General features: G+C 40.7%; 1 protein-coding gene across 1 annotated transcript in view; it reads left to right on the top strand.

The window, feature by feature from the left end:
• EMC7 (ER membrane protein complex subunit 7) overlaps nt 1-346 on the top strand; it is a 14798-nt gene extending 14452 nt beyond the window's left edge. The window contains exon 5 of the mRNA XM_037056142.1: nt 1-346. This exon is cut by the window's left edge and continues 106 nt beyond it. Coding sequence (XP_036912037.1) covers nt 1-47 — 47 coding nt within the window. The 3' untranslated portion in view covers nt 48-346.
• The last annotated feature ends 15699 nt before the right edge of the window (nt 347-16045 follow it).

Below are 16045 nucleotides of genomic sequence, written 5' to 3'. Positions count from 1 at the left end.
GCGGCAGCAGTAAAACAGGCAAAAGTGGGGCTGGGAAGAGGAGGTAGTTGGGCAGTCTAGAGCTGGCATTTGCACAGACACGGCCACACCGGGTGGCTTTCAGGTCTTGAGGGAAAACCCTGTGAAGCACCTACTGTAAATTTAAGTCATCCTTAAAGTTGATCTCTTGTAACTGTTGTGTGTGATAACTCTTCAGTACATGTTTTGGACTCGGTACACAAGAAAACTCAGCTTTCATCCTTTGTGTGAGGTCAATATTGATGTCACTGAATTAATTACAGTGTCTTATAGTAAATGACATTAATAAATTATATGAAGTACTATACTTATGTATATTAAAATGTTTTAACCCAGAGATAAAATTATCTTGTCATTTATTTCCACTTAATGTTTTCTTTAATCCTGAAAGTTTTCTTCTATCTTTCATTATCTGAGGCTTGAAATTGGTCTTTTCTGTCTAAAAAGAAATGTGTCATTTTTTTACAGCAGTTTGAACCATGTTTTTTTATACAGCCAGATCATTCAAAATGCTCAGCCCTGCCTTGCGATTTAACAGACCCTGATGATTGAGGTACAACCATATATTCCTGGTGTGCTTTCAATTTTTATTATTACAGTTAGTTTTAGAGTATGGATATATGAATTAGAATATGTTATGAATCTTTAAATTCTGGTTACCATCTGTGGTAGTCATTGTTGAGTGTTGGCTATGTGCTGTGTGATTCAGGGTAGGATATGGAGATGAGTAATTCCCAGTGTCTGTCCCTTAACAGACCTTACCATGAAGAGAGAGAGCACAAACAATAACAGGGAGTGAATGGCTGGGGAAGGAAGAGCAGCAGTGAGAGAGCCTTCCAGAGTCTGAGGACACAGCTTCATGTAGCAGTGGTGGTGTAGCACAGGTCGCTTTTCACTTCCTTCATCTCTCCCCTCATTGGTTCTCAGAGTGGCTGGAATATAAATTACTACTTTCCAGTCAGGAGGGTCTCATAAACTTTATTTAAATAAGTTACAAAAACTGCACACCATCTTGATGCATTGTTTTAATTAAAGAGGAACTCTGAGACTATAGGATTGTTTCCAGTAGCGGGCTCCGGCCCTTTCCTATGCTAAAGGACTCCCCTATTGGTTTTCTTCAGGTTACTAAATCAGCAAAAAACAAGCAACAAAAAAGTTTGGTTCCAAACTTTTGTTTTCCCTTTTGTAATAGGTGCCATTGTTCATTTTGAAATAAGGTACATATGTTTTCTTTTAGAGAAATAAGTCCCAATGCAGGACATTTGTATTAATTATATAAAGGAGGAACTATATCTCTGTTGGTATTAAAACACTAAAGTTACCAAACTGGTTACATTATGAATGATTAAGGTGGGTAAACTGGTTAATGTGAGAAGTAGGTCTTTTAAAATAGAATAATTTATTGAAAATAAAATATTAGAACACTAGTTGAGTGAAAGTTATAATTTAAAGGAAATAGAATAAAGAGTCCTAGTTTGTATGACCAGAAGATCACCTTGAAAAACTGTTAAAATTTGTATATGGGATACCTAATGATAAGAAATTAGCACTTCCAAGGAAATTACCATTTAAAGTGTTGAAGTGTTAATTAAGAAACTATGTATGGTTACTTTACATATATTTTAACATCATCTGAATTATATATATGTGTGTGTATTATATTATATATATATATACATATGTATATATATACATATATATATATATACATATATATATATATATATATATATATGCTTAATGTGCTTACAGGTGCAGAAATGATTGTATGTTATTAGAAAATAGGGATTCAGCCCTGGCTGGTGTGGCTCAGAGGATAGACCCTTTGGCCTTCAAACCAAAGGGTCGCTGGTTCAATTCCCAGTCAGGGCACATGCCTGGGTTGCCAACCAGGTCCCAGGTGCAGGGCATGTGAGAGGCAACAACACATTGATGTTTCTCTCCCTCTCTCACTCCCTTCCCCTCTCTCTAAAAATAAATAAAATCTTTTTTAAAAAATGGAGAAAATAGGGATCTAGTGCAAAGAACCCCAGTTTACCTGCTAACTTGCTTTGTGACTTTGGACAAGCCACTTGCCCTCTTTCTATCATGTCTTGTTCATTGCATTTCCAGCATTGAGCATGTAGATACTCATTAAATGTTTGTTCAATAAATAAATCAGCTTCAAGTTTCCTCATCTGTGAATTGAGGATATAGATTAGACCTGTAAATTCCTTTTCAGATATAAAATTCTATACTTTGAACCTACCCTTAAGGTTAGATGGTCAGTGATCAGTGCCGACCTTCTCTTTTCTTACTTCCTTGGGTTCTTTCTGCTGTTCCCCATCTGGAGACAAAATATTATTTTTCTCTTCTTCAGGGCCTTTCTTAGATTCAGTTTACATGTAAGTATCTCCTCTGAGATGTAAGCTCCATGTTTTAAAATATTACAAATCTACTGATTTAAACATGAGTAGTGACTTTGTGCAGAGCAGATCTTTGTTGCCCATTCTTAGCAGGAAGTCCTGAGTGCCCAGGATATGTTCGTAGCACCAGGTTTTATTAGGAGTCAAAACTTTGGGATTTACCCCAAGTCTTGATAACATTTTGAAGATTCAGAACCTTCCGGGAACAGTAAAGTATCTTATTTCCCCTTATGTTTCCTTTGACAGGAGGGAATAAGCCACCATTCAACAACTTTCAGTAGTGGAAAGTTTTCAGGATCCCAATGAGGAATGTAAATAATGATAAAAGAAAGTCTTTTCATTTAAGTAGACACTCAAACCTTCAGGAAGTTTGGAGTTTTGTTTTGTTTTTTTAAAGATTTTATTTATCTTTAAAGGAGAAGGGAAGGAGAGAGGGAGAGAAACATCAATGTATGGTTGCCTCTCCTGCGTCCCCTGCTGGGAACTGGCCTGCAACCCAGGCATGTGCCCTAAGTGGGGATTGAACTGCGTCCTTTGGGTCGCAGGCCCGCGCTCAATCCACTGAGCTACGCCAGCCAGGGTGGAGTTGTTGTTTTTTTTTAAGTATGTTTTATTGATTATACCATTATAGTTGTCCTATTTGCCCCCCTTCATTCCCCTCCACCCTGCACACCCATTCCCCCCTTTAGTTCATGTCCATGTGTCACAAGTTCTTTAGATTCTGTATTTGCCATACTATTCTTGCCCTCCCCCTGTCTATTTTCTACCTACCGTCTATGCTACTTAGTCTCTGTACTTTCTCCCCCCGACTCCTTCACCCCCCCCTTGCTAACCCTCCATGTGATCTCCATTTCTGTGGTTCTGCTGATCTAGCTGTCTGCTTAGTTTGTTTTTGTTTTAGGTGTGGTGGTTAATAACTGTGAGTTTGCTGCCCTTTCACTGTGCATATTTTTTATCTTCTTTTTTTAGTCCCTTTAACATTTCATATAATAAGGGCTTGGTGATGATGAACTCCTTTAACTTGACCTTATCTGAGAAGCACTTTATCTGTCCTTCCATTCTAAATGAAAGCTTTGCTGGATAGAGCAATCTTGGATGTAGGTCTTTGGATTTCATGACTTGGAATACTTCTTTCCAGCCCCTTCTTGCCTGTAAGGTCTCTTTTGAGAAATCAGCTGACAGTCTGATGGGCACTCCTTTGTAGGTGACTGTTCCCTTATCTCTTGCTGCTTCTAGGATTCTCTCCTTCATTTTAATCTTGGCTAATGTAATTATGATGTGCCTTGGTGTGTTCCTTCTTGGGTCCAACTTCTTTGGGACTCTCTGAGCTTCCTGGATTTCCTGGAATTCTAAGTCCTTTGCCAGATTGGGGAAGCTCTCCTTTATTATTTGTTCAAGTAAGTTTTCCACTTGTTACTGTTCCTCTTCCCCTTCTAGTACCCCTATAACTTGGATGTTGGAATATTTAAAGATGTCCTGGAGATTCCTAAGCCTCTCCTCATTTTTTTTTTTGAATTGTTGTTTCTTCACTGTTTTCTGTTTGGTCATTTTTTTCTTCCTTCTGGTACACTCAATTGATTTTAGTCCCAGTTTTCATCTAATTTGTGACTGAAATCAACCAGTTCTGTGAGCATCCTGATCAGTATTTTGAACTATGCATCCGATAGGTTTGCTGTCTCTTGGTCACTTAGAAGTATTGGCTCTGGGGCTTTGAGCTGTTCTTGAGCAATAATGTTTTGGTCTGTTTGGGCTTGTTATGTATGAGGTGTGGAGCCTTAGGTGTTCACCAGGGCAGGGCAACCCAGGTCTTGAAGGCTGTATGTGGGGGCAGCGTCAGAGAGGGGCAATAGTGTTTTTTTTTCTCCTCTCTCTCAGATTTCGGTCCTCTCTACTGCTTCCCACAAGCAAATTGGCCCCTCTGGTGCTGGTTCCTGGGTATGTGGGCTTGTGCACCCTCCAGAACCCTGTGGGTCTCTCATACTGACTCTCTGGGAGCCTGGGAGCCTCTCCTGGCACGTCGACCCCTGAAAGTTTTTCCGATTGGTGCTTTTAGGCTTTATTTCCCGGTGCTGGGGCCCTGGGTTGCATGGTCTGTCTCACTGCTCTCTCCTTTGCCTGGTTTATCTATGCACGAATGTGTGACCGCGGTCAGCCAGCCGCCTTGCGCCTCACTGGGTCCACCCGTTGCTACCCCATGCCTGGGATCTGCCAACTGCTGCCTGCGCGCCTGGGTCGGGTCTGGCTGCTTTTTCATATGCGACCCTGCTCCACCAGTTGCTGACTCCGCCCCTCTTTCCCCTCTGGATGAATGGTTTGTTGTTGTTGGACTTTGGTACAGTTTAATTTTCTCTCTGTTTTGATTGTGTTCTGGTTTTTAAATATTTGTTGTTCATAAACTTGGTTGTGCGAGGAGATACAGTGTTTCCACCTACACCTCCATCTAGGCCAAAAGTCCGAAGTTTGGAGTTGTTACGTGTTCAACCAAGTAAAAGTTTTTTAAAGTATTGTTATTAAGTATCTTTTAAAAATAAGGTCAAGTATTTTCATTTTTGTTTATTGCTTTCCAGGTCACATACAGATATATTTTTGCATGTTTACAATCATGTATGAACCATTTTGTATTTAAACTCAACAAAAATTCTCCTAAGCACTAATCTTAGGAAGCACAGTAAAAGCTAGTAGCTGAGTCATTTAGTTCAAGGGGTATGCTGAGACAGGGCCTAGTTCTATTGTGTTCTTCTTTTAGCATTGTAAGTGTGATTGGTGTCACGATTTTTTAATTTGTAAGGTATGTGAGAGTCTCCAGTGGGCAAAAGTGTTTGTACTCAAGGGCGCTTGAAGATAGGCTTTGCAAAATTTAGATCTGGCCTATAAACTATAAACATTGTTTTAATATTCTTGAAAAAGTGATAAAATACTAAAAGAGCTTCATTAGAAAACAGTCCCCCCAAAATATCACCAAATATTAGGATATGTTTTTTTCCTTGTAGTAACACAACTAACTATTTTGAGAGCATAGGGGAACTGAAGCCTTTCACAATGCCTGCAACCTAATAGGATTTGAGCGAGCCAGGCAGGCAGACCTGAGAAGAGGGAGTAGTAAATTAAGAAGGTCAAACAGTAAATAAGGAATGGGAAGAGCCAGAAAAATTAGCTGTGCAGAACATTTCCAAAATAAAGCTTTTGATAAGGCATTTAATTCCACTAAAATTCAATAAACTAATACCATGAAAGGTGAATATATGTATCTCCTTAGGTAATTTTGAAAGCAATTTTCTTTTTTAAACAAAAAAAATTTATTTTTAGAGAGAGAGGAAGGGAGGAACAAAGGGAGAGAAACATCAATGTGTGGTTGCCTCTCATGTGCCCCCTAATTGGGGGGGGGGACCTGGCCCACAACCCAGGCAGGTGCCCTGACTGGGAATCAAACTGCCGAGCTTTTGGTTCACAAGCCCGTGCTCAATCCACTGAACCACACCAGTCAGGGTTGAAATCAATTTTCCATATAGGTGAATATTAGTCATTCGTTCTCACTTTTAATGAACTCCTGTGACATATTTGAATATTTAAAAATATTACTAAGTAACTAGTAATAAATTAGAAAATATTTAGAATTAAATGATCCTGAAAATTTGGCAGATTAAGAAATGGAATTATTCTAGCCCTGGCTCGTTAGCTCAGTTGGAACATCAGCCCATACATGAAAAGGTTGTAGGTTTGATCCCAGTCAGGGCACATACCTAGGCTGTGGGTTCGATCCCCAGAAGGGGTGTGTACAGGAGCAACAAATCGCTGTTTCTCTCTCATGCTCTCTCCCCTTACCTCTCTCTCTCAAAACAGTAAGCATATCCTTGGGTGAGGATTTAAAAAAAAGAAATGGAGTCATTCTAGAAGTGTAATGAGATGATTCATAGGGGACCAAAAGGAGATGTGGAAGGAGAGCTTCCTTGCAATAACTGCTCTCATGGAACCTTGTCCATTACACAAAAGAAAGAAAAATACCATTTTATAAATGTCTCTCCGCAGGACTGGATGGACCTGCCTTTCCACTCACAGCTGGTTGGGCTGAGGGTGGGACTTGAGCCAGTCAGTAGGGTGGTACTGGATTAGAGGAGGCAGTATGTTGATGCTGAGCCACAGGTAAGCAGAATCAACAGTGGAACCTGGAGATCAGCAGTCTGCCCAGCAAAGAGATCTCAGCAAATGCCCGGGTGCGAGACCATGATGACATCAGAGAGGGATGGAGAGAGTAGCTGCCAGGTAAAAATCCAGTTCCATGGAGGTTCAGCTGCTCTTACAGAGGTTCTGTGAAAGCCTCTTGAATCCCTTCCCCCACCATCTCTCCCCTAACCCCTTTCTTATTATCTGACCTGACTAGGTGAGTACTGTGTCCAGTTTCAGCCTAAGAGGATACACCGAGATTAAGAGAAAAGCTGCCAGTGATTAACATTTTTCTATACAAATCATTCTATTGATTTTATGACTATATTAGATACAATTTAGGAAGGATTAAAGGGTCTGATTTTTGTAGTTTGGTAAAGAGAATGCTGAGGGGATTTTTAAAATAATTGATAACCCCTTTAAAGCAAATTCTGATAAACTGTGTATCACTCCATGAAGTCTGAGAAAGGAAATGCACTTAAATTCCAGCAGAAGGAATTGCAGTTGACCTTTGAACAACACGGATTTGAACTGAGCAGGTGCACTTGCATGTGGAGTTTTCAGTTGACCCACACAGTTCAAACCTGTGTTGTTCAAGGGTAAGCTCCATGGCTGGGAATCTGCATGCAGAGGGCTAACTGTAATTACATGGATTTTTGAAGGGGAGGTCAGCACCCCTAGCCCCTAGGTTGTTCAAGGGTCAGCTGTAGTTTGTTGTGAAGAAGTTCTTAGTGTGGTAAATAAAATTGGGAAATGCCACTATGAGATTTACTTTTTTTGGAGTTTTAAAAAATTGGGCAAAACGTCACCTCTTAGGATAGTTTATAAACTATGCAACTACCTGATGGTCTCTCAAATTTGGTCCTATCCCAAAAAGTGGATTATTTTATTCCCATATTGTGAAGATGGTAGCATGGATAAAATATCAGTGGAAGAGGAAATGAGGTATAGCAACAAAATTGGACTGTGGGGAAGGGGAGTGGAAAGTCTGAACTCTGACAATAAATGATTTAAACCCGTAGGCCCCCTGAGCAGTGATGCTGGCAATTTAGGAAGGAAACTTCCCCTAAAAGAATTTCTGAGTTGCACCCTCAGAGAGTTTTAGCTCAAGTTAGGCTTCAGATGTGGGGACAGAAGCCTCCAAAGGTGCTCATCATAAATATACAAGGAGCTTTAAAAATATGGTTCCATTCCTTTAGTTTCCTGTATTTTCTCAGGCCAGGAGAGAAGAGGCAAACACGAACTTGAAAAATACAAGGTGACTGTCCCATGCCAGTTAAGACTGACTCGTGCAGCCAGGTCTCTGTAACGGAGTTGACGCAACTTATCTCCTCAGTAGCGGTTCTGAAATCTTTCCCATTTGGTACTGCGCAACATTGGTCTACAATTTGTTCATCTGTAAAATAGAAAGTGTTTCCTTCCTTGGTTATTGTAATGGGTTGAATTGTGTCCCTGAAAATATGTTTGAGTCCTAACCCTCAGTACCTCACAATGTGACCTTATTTCTAGAGGGGGTGTTTATAGAGGTAATCAAGTTAAAATGAGATTAGGGTCACCTAATCCAATATGACTGGTATCATCAGAAAAGGGGGAAATCTGGACTCAGAGACACATGCACAGGGTGGGGGTGGGGATAACATGAAGAAACACTGGAAGAAGATGACTATCTGCAAGCCAAGGGATGCCCAGGCTACCAGGGGCCAGGAGAGAGGCCTGGGACAGACCCTTCCCGGGTGACTTCAGAGGAAGCATGGCCCTAGTGATACTTGGATATCGGACTTGGGGCCTCGAGAATAGTGAAATAATAAATTTCTGTTTTTCTAAACCATCCAGTTTGTGATACTGTGTTATGGTAGCCCTATAGTCATTTTAAAAATTAGACTTTATAAGTCTTTTTAAAAAATCTCTCCAGGTAGTGATTGGTTCTTTTTGAGATCAGAATTGAAGAGAGCAATAATCCCTGTCGACTAAGCTGTATTGGGTGTGTCTAACAGATGAAACCGGACAGAAGTAACCTCTCTCTAATCTATATGTAGTTATGGGTGAAGCTCCCCTTTAGTTGAAGCCTTATGGTTTTCTGCTTTTAAAGAGCATGAGTGACCAGTCTGCAACTTGTGAATGTGAGGATTGCTGGACAGTACTTGCCAGTTCTGCATGTTTGTACTTAGGGAAAAAAAAAGATTACAAGGATAGACCCTGACATATTTAACAGAGGTTATCTCTGTGTGGTAGAATTACTGGTAGTTTTTATTTGCTTATTTATTTTCTAAGTTTTCTAAGCAAATATGTATTATTAATCACTGTATTATGAAATATAGTTGCTATAAGACAAAACCTAATATAGTTTTCTTGTTTCTGACTCTCCTGGGAAGGCCCTACTTTCAGGTATGAAGGACCTGTCAGAAGATTTTCCATGGCGACTAGTCTATTTTTCAGGGAGAAGAGCAGTCCTCCAAATCCCAGTTTAAATCTGTTACCTTTGTCTCTTTGCTGTCATCCAGCCTGTGGTGTTTACCACTGCAGGTCAGTGTGGTGTACAGTAGGAGAACTGGGCTACAGTGAGCACATCATGGTAAAGTTTCATGGATCTAATTGAAAGTGGCTGCTCTATCAACTTAGTTTTGGATATAGGCAGAACCACTTAAGACAAGCACGAGCCCCACTAGTGATATTGGGGATAAGTGTGCAGAGTATGAGCCACCATTTGCTGAAGGTAAGAGTGCCCATTTTTTTACTAGGACACCGGTGGGGATGCATCTATGCGGGATAACTCTCTCTAGAAGACCATTGCCAAGGACCAGGAAATAAAACTCTTTGGAGAACTGCGCTTAGTTCTCCATGAGGGCATTTGTGGGGACATCTGGTGGTATGAGGCTTGAGGGCCATATAAAATAAGAAGATTAAGATTTTTGGACAAGTAGATTGCTGTAAGGGACACTAATGTGGATAAGTCTGGATGATAGTCAAGGCCAGTGAGCAGACTGGGTCTTGGCTTTTTCTTGTGCTGTCGCAGGTAAGGTGGCTGTCCCCTCCCTCCCCCCATACATTAATTCATCAAGGGAGATGTGGGATAGTGCAGTTCGTTGGGAGGATGATTTTCCCAGCTGGATGTGCCCTCTTTGGTCTGAATATGGGTATTTACTTGAGTGTCAGTCTTTTGCTTATTATTTAATGTCTCCAGAGTTGTGCAACTTGTTCTGCTCGTGTCCTCGTTTACAGAAGCAACATAGCAGCTTGACTACATCCCTTTAATCTTAATCCAAAAAGAACTGCAAACAAATACTGGGACTTTACTAAAAGGTTTGTTTTTTTGTGGTGTTCTGGTGTTATAATTCCAAAACTCTTAAAGGATTGAGCAAATGAGCAAATGATGATTCTCACTATTGGTGAAGTGAGATACAAACATGGAAAAGGAAGAATCCTATGGTATAGGGTTGGAATTGCAGATATTATGAATTCATTATTTTAATAAGTATCCACATGTACATATTTCTTAGTTTTATCCACTCAAAGGGCCTAATAGCAGTGAATATATCTTGAGTCCAGATCTGAGTCAGGTGCCACTCTCTCTACTTGATGAAAGCAGGGCTCCTTGAAGAAATGACTGATTCCTGGGCTTCGGAGGGAGAGTAGAGATGAGTCAGGAATTTTTTTTGTACCAGAAAGTAAGAGAGTGCTCAAAAGATGTTCAGGATGTGTCAAAGGGCCACAGGAGTCATCCTGAAGCTTTCACTGCTTAAATTTGTGATGATTTGAGCATTGAAATAACAGTAATGGATTTTAACCAATTATTAAAATAAGAGTTAGTGAGTCCTTAATGATAAGTACATAATTAAATAAATCAGAAAGAAGGAAAAAGCATTCCTACTGGAGAATGCCAACCAATTGGCAATCAGCGTAGTAATAACTTATGTGGGTGAGAATAATGAATAGATGCTACTATAATTATCAAGTGAAAACCTGACAACCCACAGGGAAGTTATGTAGGCTCAAAGTCTCTTTCTTCAAATTACTCATTGCAGAGGGGAAATAGTAAATTTATAGTGGGGAAGTCTGGGCGTGAGTGGAAACTCTTTAACCAAGTTATCAATGTTAATTTAACATCACCAAAAATGGGATAAACATCGAGTCTTCCTGATGGGATACATGGGGGACACAATACCACATGTGTGATATTCCTGCTCAAATCAAACAAACTGACTCTAATGAGCAAAAAGTCAGACAAGCCCATGAATGATGGATGTTATTTGTAAAAATTGGATTGAATGTACTCTTAAAACATTACTATGTCATGAAAAGCAAGAGGACAGCTGAAGACCTCTTCCAGATTAAAGTTGTCTAAAGAAACATTACAACTACAGGTAAGTGTGATTCTGGATTAGATCCTGAACTGGAAAAGAAATTCTTATACACCATTTGGACAACAGGTAAAATCTGAGTATGAACTATATTACATAACTATGTAGTTATGTATTTCATAATATTGTAGCAATGTTAAATTTCCTGATTTTTATATTTGTATTATGATTATGTAAAATAATCTCATTGTTCTTTTTAAAATTTTTTGTTTTGTTTTGATTTTAGAGCAAGGGGAAGAGAAGGAGAGAGGGAGAGAAACATTGATATGAGAAACACTAATTAGCTGCCTTCTGTACATGCCCCCACTGGGACCAAACCTGTAACCCAGGCATGTGCCAGGACCGGAAATCAAACTCGTGACCTTTTGATTTTCGGTTTGATGTCCAACAAACTGAGCTACCCTGGTGGCCAGGGCACTCTCCTTGTTCTTAAGAAATCCCCACTGAAGTATTTAGAAGGCGGTGGACACAATGTCTGCAACTTCAAGTGGTTGCAGAAAAATTCTGTACAAACACACACACCATTGAAATGTGGCAAAATGCTAACAACTGAGGAATGTGGGCAAAGGATATAGGAGGGTTTTTTTGTACTATTATTGCAGTGTTTCTCTATGTTCAAAACTATTTTGAAAAAAAAAAGTTTTGTTTTTTTAAAATTTCCTTCTGCTCCCTTCCTTGATGCTTAAAAAATTTGTTTCCCTTCCCCCTCCCACTCACAATCTGAGGTTCTTAATGGTAAGAGTTTGTGTTATCTTCAACTGTGCTGCTGAAATAGCCTGGGGGAGATGGAAATTTGTATCACTTACAGTGGAATGACTAGGGCTCTAGCCTTTTGAGCAGTTGAAGAGGAGATGCTGCTGCTGTTTTGTTGTAGGGTCTGCAACCAGCCAAAGGGCTGTGCTTTGAGGTCTGCCCCAGCTCCCTTGTCCTGGAGGGAAAGGAAATCATTTTGGTCACAGGAATCTTGTCATCATTATTTCATCTTAATTTGGTCATTGGTAACTCAGAGGAAAGGGGGAAAATCATAAAGGTTGCAAGAGGGATGTCTATCTCCAGTGTGTATCAATCCCTCCCTACTTAAAAGGCCAGGCCAATGCAAATGTGTGTGGAATCTATAATGTAAATGGATCTATCAAGCTAACCTGAGACATTTTCTTATTTAAATGCTTTGCGTTGGAGAGGACTTCCACAAAGATGGAGGCATAGGTGGAAACTCTGTGCCTTCTCCCACAACCAAGTTTGAATACAGCAAAGGTTTGCTGAATAAAGATGCAGCCAAAGAACAGAAAATTGAACTATACGGAAGTCCAACAACAACCGTTCAACTGGACCGGTAAGAGAGGCAGAGCCAACAGTGGAGCAGGGACAGGCAAGAAAGATCCCCTGACCCCAGGCAGCCAGGCAGCCAGGATAGCATCAGGCGGACCCAGTGAGAGTGCAGGGCAGCGGGCTGGCTGAGGTCACACATTCGCACGCAGATTAATAAGCAGAGGAGTGAGCAGTGAGACAGAATGCGGCGGGCTGACCGAGGTCACACATTCGTGCGCAGTGGAACACATGTTTTTTTAAATTTTTTTAAAGTGGGATGGACCACACAGGCCCCGGCAGTGGCGGGAGGCCGCAGAGGGGGCCCACCATTGCTTTCCTTTGACCCCGCCCCCACATACAGCATCACAACCCAGCAACTGAGTGGTCCGGCCCTGGTGAACTCCTAGGGCTCTGCTCCTCATACATAACAGTCACGAACAGTCCAAAATGTGGCTCAAGAAGAACTCAAAGCCCCAGAGCCCATAACTCTAAGCGAAAAAGAAATAGCAAGCCTCTCAGATGCACAATTCAAAACACTGGTGATCAGGATGCTCACAGAACTGGTTGATTATAGTCACAAATTAGAGGAACATATGAAGGCTAAACTAATTGAAATGAAGGGAAATGCACAGGAAACCAATAGTGATGGAAAGGAAACTGGGACTCAAATCAAGAGGGTGGACCAGAAGGAAGGAAAAAATGACCAAACAGAAAAAAGTGAAGTTACAAGAATTCAAAAAAAGGAGAGGCTTAGGAACCTCCAGGATATCTTTAAACATTCCAACATCCAGATGATAGGGGTACCAGAAGGGGGAAAGAAACAGCCACAAGTGGAAAATGTATTTGAACAAATAATAAAGGAGAACTTCCCCAGTCTGGCAAAGGAAATAGACTTCCAGGAAATCCAGGAAGCTCAGAGAGTCCCAAAGAAGTTGGACCCAAGAAGGAACACAACAAGGCACATCATAATTACATTAGCCAAGATTAAAATGAAGGAGAGAATTCTAGAAACAGCAAGAGATAAGGGGACAGTCACCTACAAAGGAGTCCCCATCAGACTATCAGCAGATTTCTCAAAAGAGACCTTACAGGCAAGAAGGGGCTGGAAGGAAGTATTCCAAGTCATGAAATCTGAAGACCTACATCCAAGATTGCTCTATCCAGCAAAGCTTTCATTTAGAATGGAAGGGCAGATAAAGTGCTTCTCAGATAAGGTCAAATTCAAGAAGTTCATCACCACTAAGCCCTTATTATACGAAATGTTAAAGGGACTTATCTAAGAAAAAGAAGATAAAAAATATGAGCAGTGAAAGGACAGCAAACTCACAGTTATTAAGAACCACACCTAAAACAAAAGCAAACCAAGAGGACAGCTAGTTCAGGAGCAGAACCATAGAAATGAAGAACACATGGAGGGTTAGCAACAGGGGAGTGGGAGGAGGAGAAGGGGGGAGAAGGTACAGAAAATAAGTAGCATAGACAGTAGGTAGAAAATAGGGGGGGAAGGCAAGAATAGTGTGGGAAATACAGAATCTAAAGAATTTGAGACACCTGGACATAAACTAAAAGAGGGAATGGTGGGGGAGAGGGTGTGCAGAGGGGAGGGGAATGAAGGGGGGAACAGAATAATTGTAATGGTATAATCAATAAAAATAAATAAATGCTTTGCATTGGACTACTGCGTGGTTAAATTTCTTTAATTTCCGGGATGATGCTTGTACAATACAGAAAAGCAGCCCAGTCCCTACATCCTTTGCTATGATTCCAGTGTTTATCACAGACAACTGGATATTCTAATCCAGACACTAGGTACAGATTTCACAATTACAAAGAGCCAAACATCAGCATCTCCCTCAAAGGACATTCACCGAAGGAGCAAAGCAGAGGCCAGGAATACTGACAAAATGCTTTAACCAAAAATTGTACTGAAAAGCAATTCCTCAGCAGGCCATCAGATTCACAGACGAGGAGAAACACACCATTAGCAACATAATAGCATTCATTAGGAACGAGTCAGACGAAGCTGTACACAGTTTACCATGGACAGAGATTGGGACCCTGGAGTCATAGGTCTAAGACCTGCAGTTAGCCCATGTCCCACCTACCAGCCAGGTCGCTGCGGGTTGCATTTGAGTCTCTTCACCCCGTCAAAGGCACTGTGCTAGTCTTGTCTAGTAGTTTGAACTTTTTTTTAACTGTCTAAGTCAAAGAGCATAGGAATCTGCAAAACTGGCTGTCTCCAAAAGCTGATAAGGAAGCACAGACCTCTCATTAGTTTCACATATGACGACTAAGGCCTAGGCAACCTGGAGTGTGAAAAGTGTGGAAATTGTACCTCCAACACTGTCCCCCTCTGCCCCGCCTCGAGTTCTGTGTTCTTTTGTTTGAGTTAGTTTATTTCTCTGCTCTGTGTGCACAGTGAGTGCCCAATGTGGGTTCAAAGTGCTATTATTCTCCTGGAGAGATTTTCATTTTTCTCAGGAACCAATCCCTTAAACTAAAAAACCCAGCTATTTATCTAAAGCTGGTGGAGTAGGCTTACTCATGAAGTCACACCCCGTTGGCATCACATGGGCTTGGGAACCTCTGTCCTGGAGGACTGAGCCAATTAACTAATATTCTCCACCAAATTCTTGGCAGGTGGCAACCTGTTCTTCACAAACGCTCAGCAGCTGCATTGCTACTGAGATGTTCCTTCTCAACATTGAGTCTCTATGGGGCTGGAGGAGTGGCCTAGGTTTCTACTGCCCTGAAGCATTCTTGGGACTTTGTGTAAGTGGCTAATTTGCTCTTCAGTGGTAGGGCGAGACTCCCCTACACTCAAGAACATGGAGATTCCCAGGACAACTAACCCATCCATTTTTACACCTCCTTAGCACATAAGGCTGAGAAAGAACTGGGCTATATTAAATAAAATGAAGTAGAAATTTTTAAACATAATGCAGATCTAATCAACAGGTTAAATCAGAAGCTTCTATCCGGCAGGAGTGCTTCATCTTTAAATTCTTCCTCCAGTACTATGCTGCTGCTTTCCTTGTGGATCTGTCATTAATCGTATGTACTATTTTATAGTTTCAATTTCTTGCACATAGGTTTATTTTCACAATTATCGGATTGTTTACACAAAAATGTCAGTTAAATTTGATAATTTGGTTTTTAGTAATCCCAATACTCTAATGTATATGTTGATATAACTGCTTTATTTTCATACATTATTGTGACCTACAGTTCACCTTTAAAGGTGAGGATTTCGTTCTTAATAACCATAGCCAGCTTCACTGGAGGTCAACTGCACTTTGCGGGATTCCTCATGTTAGACCATGAATTTGGAGAGGAATGGGTAAGTCATTTCTGAACCATGATTCAAGGACCTATTAAATAAATAATCAAAACCTTTCCCCTGCTGTCCCTCCACTTTTGGCTGGAGGCTCCCGAGTGAGAAATGCTTGTGACCTGCTTATGCCTGAGTGTAAACTAGTCTGAACAAATTTGGGAGTGAAAACAAATTTGTTTCCCACATTTTGCTTCAGGTTTGCCTTGCAAAGGGATTAGAAAGTAAGACCTCTGAAAACAATCGAAGAGAACCCTGACAAAATAGCCTGGAGAATATCTTTACTCCATGAAGAGCTGTGTTACAACTAGCTTTCCTAAGAATAGAGCATGAGTAAATGGGTTTAAATGGACACAAAATAGAATGCACAATTTTGTTTAGAAAAAAAGGGGAAAATTCCCACTGGTAAAACCTAAAACACTGACTGTGGAGACTTGATCATCTTTCTTAGCAGAATAAATGCC

Source organism: Sturnira hondurensis, unplaced genomic scaffold (assembly GCF_014824575.4).
Source record: "Sturnira hondurensis isolate 20B ecotype Veracruz unplaced genomic scaffold, ASM1482457v3 Scaffold0008782, whole genome shotgun sequence".
Lineage (NCBI taxonomy): Eukaryota > Metazoa > Chordata > Mammalia > Chiroptera > Phyllostomidae > Sturnira > Sturnira hondurensis.
The sequence above is the reverse complement of the archived record's forward strand: the minus strand, read 5'-3'. Positions and strand labels throughout refer to the sequence as shown.